This window comes from Aquila chrysaetos, chromosome 2 (assembly GCF_900496995.4).
Source record: "Aquila chrysaetos chrysaetos chromosome 2, bAquChr1.4, whole genome shotgun sequence".
NCBI classification, from domain to species: Eukaryota; Metazoa; Chordata; class Aves; order Accipitriformes; family Accipitridae; genus Aquila; species Aquila chrysaetos.
This window is the reverse complement of record NC_044005.1, coordinates 24957787-24975167: the sequence shown is the minus strand read 5'-3', so window position 1 is coordinate 24975167 and position 17381 is coordinate 24957787. Positions and strand designations below refer to the sequence as shown.

Sequence of the window (17381 nt, the reverse complement as noted above, 5' to 3'; positions counted from 1 at the left end):
ACTGGGGAGGGCTTGAGTGAATGACTGCTGTGGTGAGAGGCACCTGCAGAGGATGTGGGTGACTTAGTATGATTACCTGTTCACGGGAGACTTGATTTCCTCCATGTTACTCTGCGGTATGGTGCCAGTGATGGGGCTGTAGCAGCCATCTCTGCAATGAACACGGGTGAGGAGCGTAGGAAGCAATTTTGACAAATCTTTCAGTATGAAGACGAAAAGAATCAAGGTTAGTTTTGTAAGGGCAAGCTCTCTTTTTCTACTGATGTTTATAGGTAAAATCTACCTGTTTCTTCAGGGATCATTCTGTAAGAGATTATACTGTAAACATCCATACCATTTTAAGAATACATTCCAAAAGAATAACTTGAATGGAAAAGGCATCTGTCTCTAGTGTGTTGCAGAACATTACTGCTCATTGTGCAGCAGAGCTGCTGGTCAGCTGAAGCTCATAGACCTGAAGTTAATCAGGACCAGTGCTCCCAGGTGACGATACAGACTTGTGGTTGATGGTTTTGATGTCTGATGCTAAGAATATTTTTATGTATGTTGGTAGGTAGATTAGCTAAATAAATATTGGTAAACAGGGACATTAGTCCATAAGCTTTGCCTGAAGTAGTTAATTTTATATGCAGTTTTTCTGAATAGAGGTTTTTCTCACAAATATTTTGTATTTTTTCAGCAGTAGTATTGCTGAAAGCAGCTGCCAAGTAGAACTAGATGAAGTGTTTTCATTTGAACAGTTTATTAGCTGAAAAGTGCAGATTTATGTTGACTACATCTATTTGTCAATTTAGTTTGAACTTGGCAAGTGTTTATGAAAAAGGAAATGGCAAACATAAAAATATTATCGTATTTAATATAAAAATATTTTGACTTTTCATTTTTAACAATGTCTCAACATTTAATTTATTCTAAAATTATCTCCTTTCCCAGTCAGTGAAAATACAAACTTCTGGCTACCAGTGAAACAAAATGTTTTCATAGAACAATTTAGGTTGGAAAGGGGTCTCTGGAGGTCTGCAGTCCAACTCACTGTTAAAAACAGGGCCAACTTTTAAAAATTTTCTTTTCTTTTTTTTTTGTCACTTCGGACCTCCTTCTACGACTGCAGCCTTTCGATGGTGATTGAAGGTGTTCCTGCATTGACAGTGGCTGGCTCCCCCAGTACATTTGGATGTAGCCTTTCTGGTCCCATGAATTTATATATGTCAGAAACTTTGGAGTCCTGAGGGCAAACCTTGCCATTGAATGCCACAACAAAGGCGGCATTGACTGAGTACTTCAGCCCTTCTCAGCTTTGAATTTCAAAAACTCCATGCAGAATTGTTTCTGGGTTGTGTTTTTGGGGGCAATTTTTGGTCCAAAAAACAAGGACATTTTCAGATTGGCCTGAAGTGATTTTCATTTCCTTCCTGTGTTTCCAGTTTGTTCACTGAACCAAAAAAGCCTCCTGTTCTTTGTATTCCTCGGATGCCAAATACAATCTGTGCCATGGCAGCACCTCTGTGGTCCAGTTCTTGTTCTGCACATAGTGTTTGCATATAGAATAAATATTCACCTTAATGTCATAATCTGATATAGGTGGCATTATATTCTGTCAGATAGCATTATTCAGTAGATAATCAGATATGGCTTACAGAAGAGGAAATTCACAGAAAAGGTGCTTTTTCGCATTTCATTTGTTTATATGCTGAAGGGGTATTTCTTTATCTGTTGGTGAGAGAGCAGATGTTTTGTGCATCATTTTTGATTATGTGGCTATTGCTTAGTTGACTATAAATATAAAAGACTAAATTTGCTGATCCAGATGGCTGTCCTAGACTGGTGTTCCGATACAAATAGTCTTTTTATTGTTCTTTGCATGAAACTATGTGCCTGCATTTGACACGTCATTAAAAGTCAGCATCAGTATAAAACTAGAAGCTGTTTTGCTTTGTGATGCTAGCAATGTTGAACGAGAAATTAGAAACCCTTTAATTCCAGCTCATCACAGTAGTACTTGGCACTTCTTTTACTCTCTACCTGCTTGAAATTACTACAGTGATGTTAAGCGATGTTAAAAGTGACCCAGTTGCCCGCAGGCTTGGCTTACAGGTAAAACTTCATTTACCTATTTGATATGAAGCATGCTTTGCATTATCCAAACGTTTAGCAACTTTAAAACTGGACTTGGGAGTGAATGAAAGACGACGCATCTATAGACACTTTGCTTCCTATCAAGTTGGAGGTGAAACAGAGCAGTGCTTTGCCGTTTACCAAGACTTTGAATTTATGTACCTTTCCGTTTGACTTTCCGGAGCGATGTGCTTTACAGTTCCCGTTCAGCACCTCTGAAAATCAAGCCGCAATGGGCTTCATGCGGACCGCGTTTATTAAAACCGAACCGCTGTTGGTTTGAGATACTGCTAATTACTCTTCGCAGTGAGAAAGGGTCAGAACTTAACCGATTTCTTCCTCTTCCCGGAAAACAGAAAGGGCGGAGAAAGAGAGAGAAAATCCGGTGCCGCTCTATCGCCAACGGCGGGGGATCAGTCCGGGCTGCCGCGCTGGGCGGTCGGGCGGTGCGGAGGAAGGGGCCCGGGCGGAGCCGTCGCGGCGGACCCGCTCCGGGGCTTCGCGGCCGCGGGCCTTGCGGGCGGCCGCTAGAGGGCGCCAGAGGGCAGGGCGGAGCGGAGGCCGCCGTCGCCCCGCGGGCGGGTCCTCGCGCCCCGTCAGCGGCGGAGGGCGTTCTCGCGAAGGCGAGGCCGAGGTACGCGGTGGGTCCTGAGGGCCGAGGCGGGGTGTCGGTTAGGCCCGGGCGGTAAGAGGTAGCGGGGATGTCGTGTGTGAGGGCGAGTGAAATGGTCAGGAGGCACGGGGCTGGGGCTCTTGCTGGTTTGGGGTGGCTTGCTGTTGTTGTTCAAAGAGCAGCTGGGTAGGCCTGGTTTCAAGCTTGTTTCCTTCTTTGTCTTCTTTCCCTTTTCCCTTTTGGTATGGGCTAGATGGGCGGCAGGGTAGATGCCAAAATCATTGCTGTCCTCTAGACACTGAAGTGCTTTGCTAGCCTATGTCACCGGTAAGGAAATCGGATGTTAAGACTCAAGTCGTGAGAAGAGCATGCAGATCTGAAGCATTAGTATTTTACTAAGCGTTCTCCCATATTAAAAGTTCCTTTAACCATTCAGTCATAAATGCCAGGCCATTGACTGGGGAAAATTTCATGGCCCTCTGTTTCGTACAGGCCATCCACCTCCTTCTCAGACTGCTGGCTGGAAATGCTGTACTTGGTATAAGCTCACAAACTAGTGAGAGCGAGCAGTTTAGGAACCAGTGTCTAAACCGTTCATTACCAATACAGATTATAAAAACCAACAAACAAAACAAAACCCCCCAAACTTGGCCCATGGTCCTGCAGAGTATTACACAGTGTTTTATTCTAGAAAACCCTAGTGAGATCAGACTAATACATGTCGTGGTTTAACCCCAGCCAGCAGCTAAGCACCATGCAGCCACTCACTCACTTCCCCCCCACCCAGTGCGATGGGGGAGAAAATTGGGAAAAGAAGTAAAACTTGCAGGTTGAAATAAGAACGGTTTAATAGAACAGAAAAGAAGAAACTAATAATGATAACGATAACGGTAATAAAATGACAACAGTAATAATAAAAGGATTGGAATATACAAGTGATGCACAATGCAATTGCTCACTACCTGCCAATTGATGCCCAGTTCATCCCCAAGCAGCGATCCCTCTGCCCCCACTCCCCCCAGTTTATATATGGGACATGACGTCCCATGGTATGGAATACCCCGTTGGCCAGTTTGGGTCAGCTGCCCTGGCTGTGTCCTGTGCCAGCTTCTTGTGCCCCTCCAGCCTTCTTGCTGGCTGGGCTTGAGAAGCTGAAAAATCCTTGACTTTAGACTAAACACTACTTAGCAACAGCTGAAAACATCGGTGTTATCAACATTCTTCTCATACTGAACTCAAACCACAGCACTGTACCAGCTACTAGGAAGACAGTTAACTCTATCCCAGCTGAAACCAGGCCATATGACACTTACAGTTGAAAGTATTTGTTTCTATAAAAACCTGACTCTTGAAGAACCAGTACTTTCAAGATTTGGGAATAACAGTCTTCTGAAGTCTAATCCTCATTCTCCAGGCTTGGCTCTTGCCTTGAATAATCAGCAAACACTTACTTCCCCCATTAATGTTCTTGGGGGTGTGATGAACTAAGTGATGGCATTTGTTTTTCCTGACTGATTCTGCAATGGGATTGCAAATCTTAGTGAATCATCCTAAGGTGCGTTATCCTTTTTCATTTATAAACAAAACAAAAAAACCAACACCCCCCAACCAAAAACCCTTCTTGAGAGCAGTCCTTATTGCCCTTGAAATCAAGGGAACTGTATAGAGCATAAGACTCTTGCCCTATATAGTAGTCTTGATCATCTGTATCATGGCCCGTGTTAGCACTCTGGTGCTATGTCCTGGGAAACTATTTTCCTCAACTGATTGACACTCGAGACTTGATGATAACTTCTAGTTACTGTGGTGTTTATAGATTCTAGAATCAGTGCAAGATAGATCCAGGTTTTAAAGAGAATCTGTAAATATTCTGCTGCTGTGATAGTTTTTAAATAATATATTTGCTGATGGACGGACTATATAAATGTTAGTGGTGTTACAGCATTTGTTCAGCATAGGATCTGAGTGCTTTCTAAACATGCATGGATTAATTCTCACAGTGCTCTTGTGAGCGACAGAAATAAGAGAGAAATACCGGTTTGCTCAACATTGCAGCACACCAGCTGTTCACCAGCTAGATATAAAGGCATCATGGGGAAAAATATGCAGGGAGAGAAGTGCGTATAATCTGCCCAATCCTGTAACGACCACTACCTCCACCAACAGACAACCGGAGAAGGAAATAAAGATGCTGTGGGGGTTTTGTGTTGGTTTTTTGTGTGTGCCTTCTAAAAGGCAACACAGAAGTAATGTTTTCTCAGAGCAAAAGGATGTCTTTCCAGACTTGTGATGGAAAACAAAGTGTGCTTGTCAATAAGCTTTCAGCAGGAAATGAAACTCCTGGAGAAATGTTTGTGGCCAGCTCATGCCATTAATCAAATTCTGCTGTTTTTACAACTTAGCCAGAGGCCAACATATACTATTGCTTGATAGTCAAACCACCTTGCTGCTTAAATGTCTCTGGAACAGCTTGAACTAATACCTAATCCCAATATAACTAGGTTATTTTTCTTCTTTAGAAACTTCACAATTCTGGCTACTACTACTACTATTTTAAGTGTAGTGCATAAGAATTGATAACCCTTGTAACCAAGATGGCTGACGAACATGTGTGGGCATGAATTGATCTTGGGAGCTGTAAAGTCACCGCTTCCCTTCCTTGTGCTTAATTCATTATTTGTACTCTGACAATGCTGTCAGAGCTCTGGTCTTTTTAAAGTGAGCATTAACTTCTCTGTGTTGGGCAAGAAAAGGAGACCCCCAAACACTAGTAGTACCTTTCCAGGAATAAGTCTATACTTCCTGATGGGAAGAGATCTGCTGGCTTTCTGTTTTCTTTCCCCTGGTCTGTGGCTCTTTCATGATGATTCCTTCCAATTAATTCTCTGGTGTAATCCTATCTACTTTTAGTGATGCTAGAATTAGCTGTGGATGTTGTATGAAATATACAGGATTTGTATGAAGGTATACATATGAAGTTGAGTGACTCAGGGAGGTATGTCTGAGAAGAGGATTAGCATCAGTTGGGATAATAGACAGTGTTTGTCATTGGGAGCTCTGGGGGCAGAAAGGTGTGAATATGTTTAAAGCCACATGTGCTTAGCTTTATCATTCTCTCCCCTTCTTCTCCCAGGGCATTTTTTCCTTTGCATACTCCTTAGCTGACATGAAAGCTGTGACTTTAAAATCTGAATTTCAAAGGAGTTCTCAATATTTGCCTTGGATGCCATCTTTATCTGTAAATCCCCCACTATACTTCTGTCTGCGCTGCTGATCTCTCAGCTTTCTAGAAGCAGGTGATCCTTGATAGCTCCTTTTAAGCTAAATAAGGAGTCTCTTGCATGTAGGTCTACATACTGCTTGTCATCCTTCTCATCTGGGTTTCTCAGTTCAAGTAAAAGGAGCCAGTGTGTGCTACCAGTAGACTGGAGTTTGGTGGTGTCTGTAAAGCATCTGAGAAGGACTTTAATCAGTGGATACAGATCTTGTTGCTATGACTCAGATGGGTTTCTGCTAGCAGGGTCCCAGTTCTTTTGGGAGTATGCAAAAGAACTGCTGAGAGGTTTTTGGAAATAGAAGGGTTAAATGGCATTAAACAAATTATTTGCAGCTAGATTTCTAACCAGCTTCTTGGCTGCTGGATTTGTTTTAATCTGTAAAGGCAGTAGTCAGTGCAGATCTGGCTTCCAAATTCCAATCAGATTTTATCCAGCTTTGCAAAGTTTGCTAAAGGGAAAGGAAAACACTTACTCAAGAGGAACCGAGCTTTTGCTGTGACGCTTTGGGCAACACAACTTTGTCCCAGTTTCTGCCTCATAAAATGTTGTCAGCAGTATACCCCAACCTTATTTTGAGCATGCATTAGCATTGTAGAGTCCTGGAAAAATGAGGAGTTCTGTAAATGGTAAGATATAAATAAAAGGCTTAGAGGATGGCAACCAAAAAGAAGGGTTTAACTTACAGCTTGAAGAGAAAGGACAAGGGGGCATTTGGAGGGACTGTCCTATGTCTAGTCCTTGTATAGGTCAATTCAGTAAAACTTGCCCATAAAAAGTGTTTTTACTGGGTCATACTTGTTATCTGGTATGCAACCTGGAAATGTATAGTCATTACTGAAATGTGGCTTACCTTAAATAGGTAGAATACATACCAATGCTCTATCTATGAAGTATCAGGAGGAATTTCAGTCAGGATGGTATCATCTGTGTTGCCACATGGTGACTATCTTGCTTCCACGGAATGGGTAGCACGTTTGATCCTTCCTCAAGAGCTTCTTAAGCAAAGTAAAGAGACTCTTGCACGTAGGTCCAAGTATCACTTACTGTCCTTCTCGCCAGAGTTTCTCAGTTCAGGCAGAGGGGACCAACATGCATTATCAGTTATGCATGCACAGTTTACCAGTAACATCTGAAACCACAAGGTCTCCACTTGCAAATTTTGGTTGCTGTTTGTATTTGTAAATAGTATGACTTACATGCATCTGATGTTCTCCCTCCCAGTACGCATGGGGTTCTTGGTAGACTTATAAATACTGGCTAATATGCAATGGAGAATTTAAAAACTACTCAGCTGGCACCATACATCGAAAAAACTGGCAAACTTCACAATGGGGGTAGCATTGTAAAAAGAGAACTAAACCTCAAGAGCATATGCAGTGCTTTGCACCCCCTGCAGAAGACTGGAATCCTGCTGGTTTTGTAATCGTAGTTGGATGTAATTTCTGTGATGCTGACTGTTAGGCTCTTAGGAGGTTGCAGCTAGTTCATATAATAGTCCTAGCAACCATGGAGATAACTTTGTGTGCATTTGTAACACCTCAGGCACTCAGGTGCCTTTAAGGAAAGGTACTTTAAATGAGAAAGAAATTCAGGTCCTCTGAATGCATGATGCCGCTGGTCTTTGCCCTTGGTATCTGAATAAAGAAGTGTTGACAGCAGCACTATCTTCTGTTCTTATACTGTGCTCTTAGTGAGGACTGTGCAGTGTGTCCTAAACTACTTTTTTTTTTTTTTTTTCTTTAATGTAATATTTGGGAGTGGAGCTTCAAAGATCCAGGTTTTTCCTCCAACTCAACTGTCTGTTCAACTGTCAAATGTGTCTTTGGGAAGAGGAGTCCCTTTCTTTGCTATTGTTTTCTGTGCTCTGAAAGAGAGGGACAAAGATGCTATCCTATTGTTGGAAAGGGGTCTGTGATGCTTTCAGGAAAGACATATATCTGTGATTACTGTAAGGCACTGTATTGCCACATCTCGACTGATTTGTCTTGCTTTCTTCTGATCTTGCTTTTCAGACTTAGATGAGAAGTAGCTGCTATACTACTTCAAAAAAAAAAAAAAAACCAAAACCCACAAAACAAAACAACCCCCTCAAACCAAACCGCACCACCAAAAACTCTACAACAATAACCAGGTAATTCCAAAAGTTAAATAATTCCTTCCAATGAAGTAATAGAGGCAATTAGAGCATGAAAAGACTCACCAAATGGGATGATACAGGCTTCTCCAGCCTGCTCTAATGTAGTTCCTTACTAACATAACAGAAGTGAAGAGCTTTTGGGGGTACTTGGTTTAGAGACTCAGAGCATAAAAAACATGAATCAAGTGTATAAGTAGTTTGAATCTAGTCCAGGCAGTAGGCAGTCAAATAGTTTTATTGCCATTATATGCATGCCTGTATGATACATGATATGGCTCACTCCAGTTGTCTCAGCCTCATCTCCAGCATCTTTTTCTCACTATCATTGTGACTAATCCTCTTGTAGCATTTATGTTGAGATTTGAAACTAAACAGGAATAGAAACTCCAGTTGTTTTACTGTTTGTAGCATAGTCCATCTATGTTTCAAGTAAGGTATGTTGATGCGATTAGTGAGAAGCTGTTTGGTTTTGGTACCTGTACTATTATATCTACCCAGGAATAAACAGAAGAATAAAATCTCTAGCTTTGTCACACCTGCATCTTGCTTTGATTAGCACTGCATCACTGGAAAGCTAATAAAATGTAAAGCTGTTTTAAAATAGGATCTCGTTACCTCTTTATTACTGTTGTGGTCTGTAAAAGTCTGTGCATAATTGTTGCTGTAATAATTGGTTTAAAATTCTGTCCTATGGTAAAACTCTTTGAGGTTTTGCATGTTTCTTGAGCTATAGACTAATTTCTTGGGTGGCAAACTGCATCCATTAAATGAACATACCTGAAGTGAACGGCTATTTGCTATTAAGGGAGCGAATCTGGGTTGAAGTTCTAGAGTTATTTTATTCATCACTGAGGTGTAGTCATCTTCAAAGCAAAATATATCGGCAGGTGAAACTCTGGAAAGCAACACTTTGAGTACTGTAATTCCTTTGTACTTGTATAAAACTGTCTTAAGTAGCAGCTTTAGTGAATGGGATTGTTTCCCTCTAGCGGCTGCTCTCTGTAGTCCATGTAGTAGCAGCTGCTCCTGTGCTTGCCTTGCTGCCTAGCTTACACTAATAGTTCTCTTGAGCTTTGCTCTCTGAAAATCTAGCATGTACAAATATTTCCTTAGGCAAATTGTGGAAGAGTCACAATATAGTAGCGTCTCAGTTCTTCATACCTATGCTGAAGCTTTTGTTGCCCTGATCTGTTAGGAAGTACATGATGTTCTGGCCAATGTGAAGTGTTTCATATGACATCCCTATCTAAAAACAAAAGCAGAGACAGTCTGACTGAAATCACTTTGAAGTTAATTTAATTAAACTATTGTAAATCTTAATTTTAAAAGCATGAATACTTGATTTTTTTTTTCATACTTCCATGTCCTTTTTTGACCTCCCTGCTGGTTGTGAATATAAAATAAAATACCTTTCCTTAAAAGTGGAAATAGCTCCCTCAATAAAAATAGGAAACTATCTATTACCATTAAAAATGAATAATATCTTGCACAGATAATAAAAAACTTCATTTTATTTTTAAATGCTGAAAACTTTTTCATTTAGCTTGAAGTTGAAACATTTTGAATATTTTCTAAGTTGGAAGAACTGAAACATCCTTTCACTGAAATTGTTATCTCCTATTTAAAGCCTTTTAGAGGGGATCAATTTTCTGTTAGCACAAATGTTTTCCTGATGTCTGTTAAAAATCATTCAGATGTAGAGATACACAGTAGTTATGTAGTCTGTAAAAGTGTTAAAATTCAGCAGCAGTGAAATTCAGGCAAACAAAGAGAATAAGCCACAGCCCTTGATGGAAAAACCTAGACAGAAGTGCAATTTGTGCCAGGTGTGACCTGTACCATATAGGCAATCAAATTGTCTCCTTTTTCGTTCTTAATCACAAATTATATTTGCATCAGGTAAAAGACACACAACATAACTTCAGCACTAAGTTTTATGAACCTTATGAACAAGCTGCAATCATGTTGAATGCTGCTTGAATCTATGTTGAGTCTTATTACAGCCATCGGCCGGGGTGTCTGTAAATGAAAGCAACAGTCATTCAACATGGTGCTACATGAATTTGTAGCAAAAGCAAGGAACAGTTTGTTTTATTTTTTGAATAAGCACGCTTTTTTTTTTTTGTAAAGGTATTTTGAAATGGATTGTATCAAAATAGTTAAAACCAGCTTAACTTATTTTTTTGTCAAGTTTATAGGGAGGCTGGGGTATGTTTCTGAGAGAACTAGTAGGGTAGTCTTGCTACTTTCCATTTATTTGCTGAGTTAATTCCATGCACTTGATTAGTTTGGCTGTTGGGGGAGGGGGGAATTCTTGTTTGCACTTGTGAGGCTAATTGATTCTGTGGGTATTTAAAGGATTTTGTGTATGCTTTTTTTACTGCTGTATGAATGTAAATAATTAAACTTTGCTTCTGGGTAGGCTGGTATAAATCATGCTCAACTTTATTGATTTCCCAGTGAATCCTCGCTGTAAAGCTGTAAACATAACTTTTCTGTAAGCCCTGCTAAAAGCATTTGTTTCAGAAGTGTACATTATGTTTTGTTTAACGTGGGGTAGTACATGGAGGTGATCCTGTTCCTTGAGGAAACGGAAAGGTCGGTGCAGGTAAGATCCCCAGTGAAGGTATTGACTGTAGGGAAGTGCAGCTGCTAATTCCTAGTTGGCAGCTAACATTTTCTTGAAAAGGGGTCTTCCAAAACCTGTATATGAGCAAAACAAATGTGTAGATATGTGAATATGTGTTGATTTGACTGGGATATCTACATAAATGTCTGCAGTGTACTGAGAGCCTGGGATTGCTAGTTGTTTCCTAGCAATTAACAATGCTCCTGGAGTTAGACAGTGGATCCTGGTGAAGAAAAAGACCTTCTTAAAACACTTTGTCCATACTAGTGCTGCCTGAAAACACTCAACAAAATTTACACTACTGACTTATTCAACCAAGACCAAAAGATACTGAAGGTTTTCAGAGCAGTTGCCAGCTCTGCTTTTGAGCCATGCTTGTGTTTTGATATTCACCCTATCCTTTGTAGGAACTTGCCATGTATCAGGAAGCCATAAAGGTGTGTGAATAATTGGCAGAGTCTTTCCTTAAACCCATTTCTTCCCCCTTCCCTTGCCTCGTTCAAATCTGCCTATAGAAATTGGGGCTGAATATCTTTGGACCTAGACTATCTCCTGCCTATCACTTGAAAAGACAATATATGGAAAAGAGAATTCTGTGTTTAATATGGTAATAGCTACAAAAATATCTGCCGTATTGCATAACTATGCATAATTATTTCATGTATATTACTAAATATCTAGTCTGTATATATAAGACAATTATCTTCCAAAGCACCATTAATATAATTGGGGATGAGAAACAGGTGGGGCATTGATTTCATAACCTCCCTCCTCTGTGCCATACTGTTGGGGCTACAATGAAGAATCCTGCTCTGCAGCTGTACTAGTCACACCTGAATATTCTTTAGGGAATTGCTGAATAACATCTAAATAGGGTGGATCAGTTTGTAAGCTTTGAGAGGATCTACCCAGCTCGTCTCATGATTCATTCTCATGTTTCACAAATCTGTGCGCACACGTTTTTCACAGTGAATCACAACTACTCTGGTAATTTTGTAAAAGTGTAAGTAAAAACAACCAATGCCTCCCCCCTTGCCCCCTTCCCAGCCCCTCCCTGCCTTGCAATGCTTTTGGTGTTCCTGAGGGGTTTCACCCTGTATAAAACAGACACAAAAATGCATCTTGCCACTGAACAAAGCTGAGATGGCAGCTGAGCATTTTAATTAAAAAGAAAAAAGCAGATAAAACCTTTTTATTGTTACTGAGGGTCTTCTCTAAAAAGCATTAGTGTATCACTAGAGTTATTTATCATTGTAACTGTAATGAGGAAGAACCTTTTCCATTCTCATCAATCTGGCAATGTCCTTTCTGGTCGTCTCTTCTGCCGTTCTGTAAACTTGAACGTTTGACCTCTTCTGTAATGTTGGATAAGATATGCAATAATGAAGATAGCGTGGTTTCATGAAGTCATTTTAATCATATAAATGGATCAGATAATGACAGCCTGCACCAAGGGTAAAAGCACACTTTGATCCACCTGTGAGGAACTGGTGAGGGGATTAACCCTCTTTTTGCTTTGGCTTTCATAGGACAGAAATTCTGTGCTGTTAACCACTGAGTGTGGATTACAGCTGGTGTTTTCAGAGCTATTGTTTTAACTGCATCCCTCTAACTAGTTGTTTGTTCTAAATGAGTGAGTTCTTGGGGGCCAGATGGAAAGCAACTTGGAATTTTTAGAAGGCATGAGCTACTTTTTCATTCTTTATACTTTGGCATGTCTATTCTTGGCACTTTTATATAGTCTATTTGGGCCAAGCTATTAATTAGCAGCAGTGTACCTTTGATATAGAGATAATAATTGGGACATCCTGGGCAGATTGGGTGGCATTCTTCCATGTTTGAAGGGATATACTAGTTGTTTTTTATCAACAATATGTACACAAGTTTTGAGTAGGTGTCAAAGGATTTATGAGAGCATGAGGAGGAGTCGCTGCAGCTGAATCATGTAATACTTTCTCAAGAAGCCTGAACTGCAGCTCAGCTAATGTGCAGAATATGGGGATGCCTGAGAGAGATATTTTTTCTTCTGATTAAGTAGTGTTTGCCACTGCATAGCACCACAGGAATATGTACCAGTCTGCCTCATTTCAGTTTGAAAATGAGAGGTAGTGATCAATTCTGTATGATATACAGTTCCTTAGAGGACATTAGGAAGGGGAATAGAATGACCAAGAAAGCCAGAGATGCCAGTAGGAGTCATGCTCTGGCAGCTTAACTATTAAGGAATTGCTACAGTAGGAACTTCCTTATTCTTTTTCCTGTTATGTTGTCTTTTACTCTTCTCACTCTTAAATAAATTGCAAAAATTACCTAATGCCCAACTGCCATCTCATCCAAGGTATTATAAATAGTGTTTCCAGGCACCCAGCTCATAACCTTGCTGCAAGAGTTCCTTGTCTTTCCTTGTCTTTTATCATAGAAAACTGTTGCACAAAGGGAAGATAGACATCTTTGACTTTTTTTCTCTGTCCAGCTAACCACCTGCTTTGCTTTCTCCTACATCTGTATTATCCTAGTTGAAAGGTGATGAAGGTGCAGATAGCTTGAAAGGAGGGGGGAAAAAACCCAACCCTACAAAACAACAAAAACCTCACCAACTTTGGTCTTAAACACTTGGTTCTGTGTGTTTAGCTGTAAGACCACAGAAATGCCTTACTGGGTAGGAGATGGTACCTAGGGAGAGCATTATCCTTCTGCTACATGTGGCCCATTTCCTTTCTATTCTCCCCAGCATCTGCAACTGTTGGAGTAGGAATCTTTAAGTTGTCTTTTAAAAATTGATCACACATGAGTGTCTCTATATTAACAGCACATGTAGTAATCATGCTCAAGCAAATGAAGTTTAGCATCAAGTTGTGGGAGTCCCTCTATACATAGTTCCTGGAACCACTTGGAATTCAGTGGGAGCTTACACAGGGAGCAGCAATTAACGGACAGTGTGCAAATGAAAAATGGGGTCACAATTTTGCTGCTGTTCAGGTCAACCCACCTGCTGCGTAAATGTCTTGAAAGCATTTGAAAAAAAAAAAAAAATTTAAATAGAGTAAAATAGTGTTTGTTTAGCACTTTTTTTAAACTCAGATATGTCTGGTTTGAAAAACTTATCTGAATGCTCTTGAGTATGCTCATGTATTGAATTTTTGTATGTAGTGTTATTTGGGTAACCCTACCAAGAGAAGCCAATGCCCATTGTTGCATACAAAATACAGACTTGTGAGTGAAAAAAAAGTATTAACCCCCCCCCCCCTTTTTTTTTTCCTACTGATAAAATATTAAATTGGCTGATCAAGACATGGACTTGGATAACATTGAATAATTTATATCTGCAGTGCTTAATTTTCAAATTTATTAGCCCAAACTATTAACTATTTACTTCTAAATAGCAATCTCATTTGTAGACAAACTTATTCACTTGGAAAAAGAAGTTGGAAAGCTGAAACTTTCCACTTACTTATTTGTGAATTGGTTAAGCTACATTTTCTGAGAAGCTAGTCAGATAACTTCTGTTGGTGTCACAGTTTTGTTCTGAAAGTGTTACAGTGGCCATCAAGCTAGCAGTGACAAGCCAAACCAGCTTGTTTTGGCTGACCCTTATTTTGTCAGGCCAGGGTTGAAAAGTGGGAACTAGAGGGTCAGCAACTTTGAGTTACTCAACCATGTTGAACAGAGGCCTGCTGCACAGAAAGTGTCGTCAGCTGAACAAAGTTAGTGCACCTGACTATTTCTCTTGGCTGACCCCTCCATAGCTCTAGACCTGTGGAAAAGTTTTGGGGGTTTTTTGTTGTTTTTTTTTTTTAAAGTATTTGCAGCCCCTTCCCCCGGGCGCTTTCAGGTGGCTTTAAAAATGCACAGGTCCAGATAAATTCCTTTACCTTCCTACGTGGGAAGTGGCTGTGTGGCTCTATAGTAACCGATGCAGTATATTTTTGACATAAGCAATAATTTTGCTGGCCATTCAGAGACAACATTTTGTGATATGTGCTCTGGGATAAAATGTACTCGCTCACTGATGTAAATCTAGCATAACTTTCTTGGACTCTATTTAATAGAGTTTTGCTTGTCTGGTTCCAAAAAGCTTAAGCTTTCTGGCCATGATCTAGCTGCATTGTATGGCTGGATTTACATTCGTGGTGCAGTGTGACTTGGGCACATAGGTGAGGAACTGCAGAGGTTACAGGTTTCTCCTGTTAAGGAGATATTCTCCGTAACAGCAATATATGACTCCCCATCCTTTTAATCCAAGAATGACACTTTTATTTTTCAGGTCACTGTAGAAAAACGGGTTTTTTTTCCTCCTGCTCTGTGGTAAAATTGTCTAGCAATGGGCTTTATTTGAAAGGGTATTAAACTCCTCTTTTATTTATGTGAACTGCATGATCTGTTAAGGACAATAACAGAATATTCATTTTACTTTGGTCTCTTTCCATAGGATTCCCCTACTACATGTTATATTCTAGCTAACTGAGATACCACCTTCTTTGCCCATGTTCCCCCTCAGTAAGAAGCAGTTACAGTAATGTTGCTAATTAGGCAGTGTGCATATTGTGGACTATGTAAAGTCCCTGGATATTTTTCCTACGCCTTCCTTCAATTCTGTCTCACTATGAAACATGCTACTTTTACTTGTTAGTCCACACCATGACACAGATCTGAGTGGGTGCATCCCCTCGTGAGAGTTTCGCTTGAAGATGTGTACAACCTTTTATTCTGTTACATAACCAGTCCATTGAAAGCTGGTCAAAGTAAATGCTGTTCGTGGGCTATCTGAATAAAAAAATTGATTTGCTTGTGTTGAACAAACATAAAGAAATAATCTGCATATCTGACGTTAGTTTTACCAGTGCAGTAAGCTGAGCTGTAGCAGTGCCTGTCCTGTCCTGTCTCTTAATACGTTCAGTGTGTATTGCTTTTTCTTTCTTGGGTTCCCCTTTTGCCATTTTGGCCAGTGGGCCCACACCTGATGTGCAACAAGTTCTGCTGTCCTTATTCTTCATTTCTCCGATATACCTGTGTCAAAAAACACTCTAGTACTGTACTGAAATGAGCATAGATGCTTTTAATTAACACACACCATTATTCAATTTCACTTACTATTTAACATGAATGACATATTCCAGTCCTGTAATCTGAACAATTAATGTTTTAAGTAATTGCCTGTCAACTGTGATGGGCGAGCAGCAAAACTGGACAAATACAGGTAGCACTAATGCTGTTTTCCCAGGAGCATTGTTTGCAAGGGCAACTGTGGTTTTACCTTTTGGAGAAGAAAAGGCTCCTCTTTCCCTTTTGACGTGTAATTCAGGGGGCGAAGTAAGCACCTTATAGCCAGGCTGCTTTGCCAAAGAACCTTAGAGCAATCAGCCAGGTTCGTGAGTGGTTGTCTTTCTGTGGTTTTAAATTAAAATAAATTACTATTATTATTATTATGGGGGGGGGTGTTTGAGGTTTTGTGTTGGGTGGGGTTTTTTTGTGGGTGTGACTGTTTTGTTTTGTGGTTTTTTTTTTTTTTTTTTTTTTTTTTTTTGAGACTGAAAGACTGAAACCAGCCTGGTGTTCGATACCTAAGTGTTGAGAGAGTAGTGTGATTAACTTTGAAAAGAATCCCAAGCACCTTGGGGCTGTTGTAAATCCAGATTCTTAGGAGAGCAAAATTCTGCTGTAACGGCTCCACTCTAGAGACATTTGTATCACCAGCTTGCTTTTCTAATACTGCAGTGGCCCATACAATGTAGTGTTTGGAAATGAATACCATAGCACAAGAGAGCTTTCTACCCCTGTTTTGAATGCAAGTGACCTCTGGGTTCTGTGGAGGAAGGCACTTCACTGAGTGGAAGAGTTGTGACCCTGACTTCCCTCTGAGCTAGGCAGGTGTAGGCGTGAGGGTTGATTACAGGTCATAATACACCTACATAATCTACTAGTTTGTATCACACCAGGTTGATTTTGGTGGCTTTTCCCATTGAGCAAATACTAAACCAATTGGGGGTCTGGCTTTAACTGTTGTACCTATCACCATCCCCAGGCAAGGGACCTGAAACTCTTTATGCTGGGCAGAAACTCAATGACAATGAGTGGCACACTGTTCGGGTAGTTCGGCGAGGAAAGAGCCTCAAGCTCATGGTGGATGATGATGTTGCTGAGGGTAAGTGTGATATATGAGTATTTTTTGTCATTATATTTGTATCTCTGTTCCCAGTCTCTTCTTTGCCATTACACCCATTCTCCCTGTTCTTGTGTGTCTCTCTTCTTTGTTTTGGTTTTTTTTTTTTCTTTTCCTTCCTGTTACTTGTATATTTAGTGTTACTATGTTGAAAACATACATGTTTGGTTTCGAGAGACTGTTCTTAGTCAACACTGGAAACTTCGGTGACAACTATGGCTATATGAAATGAGGGATTAGGGAACAGATGAGCTTGCACATGCCCAAGAATGCAGAGGTGCTAAGCAGCATTCTCTCTTGTGCCAGGCTCTGTTTGGAGTACAGTGTGAGTATGCCTCATTCGTGAGCTGCAAATGTGGTGGTTTCCAATGCTGTGGAATCAAAACCAAGGCTTTCTAAACCGTTCCTCTGCACAAACTTTTCCTTGATAGTAAACCTGCATTTGATAG

The 17381-nt window shown here is 40.4% G+C and overlaps 1 protein-coding gene across 41 annotated transcripts in view; it reads left to right on the top strand.

The window, feature by feature from the left end:
* NRXN3 (neurexin 3) overlaps positions 1–17381 on the top strand; it is a 1038943-nt gene that overhangs the window by 443581 nt on the left and 577981 nt on the right. For all 41 annotated transcript variants that reach the window (XM_030007362.2, XM_030007358.2, XM_030007356.2 and 38 more), the window contains one exon: positions 16795–16914. In XM_030007362.2, the coding sequence (XP_029863222.1) occupies positions 16795–16914 (120 nt within the window). The remainder of the gene's footprint in view (positions 1–16794; positions 16915–17381) is intronic.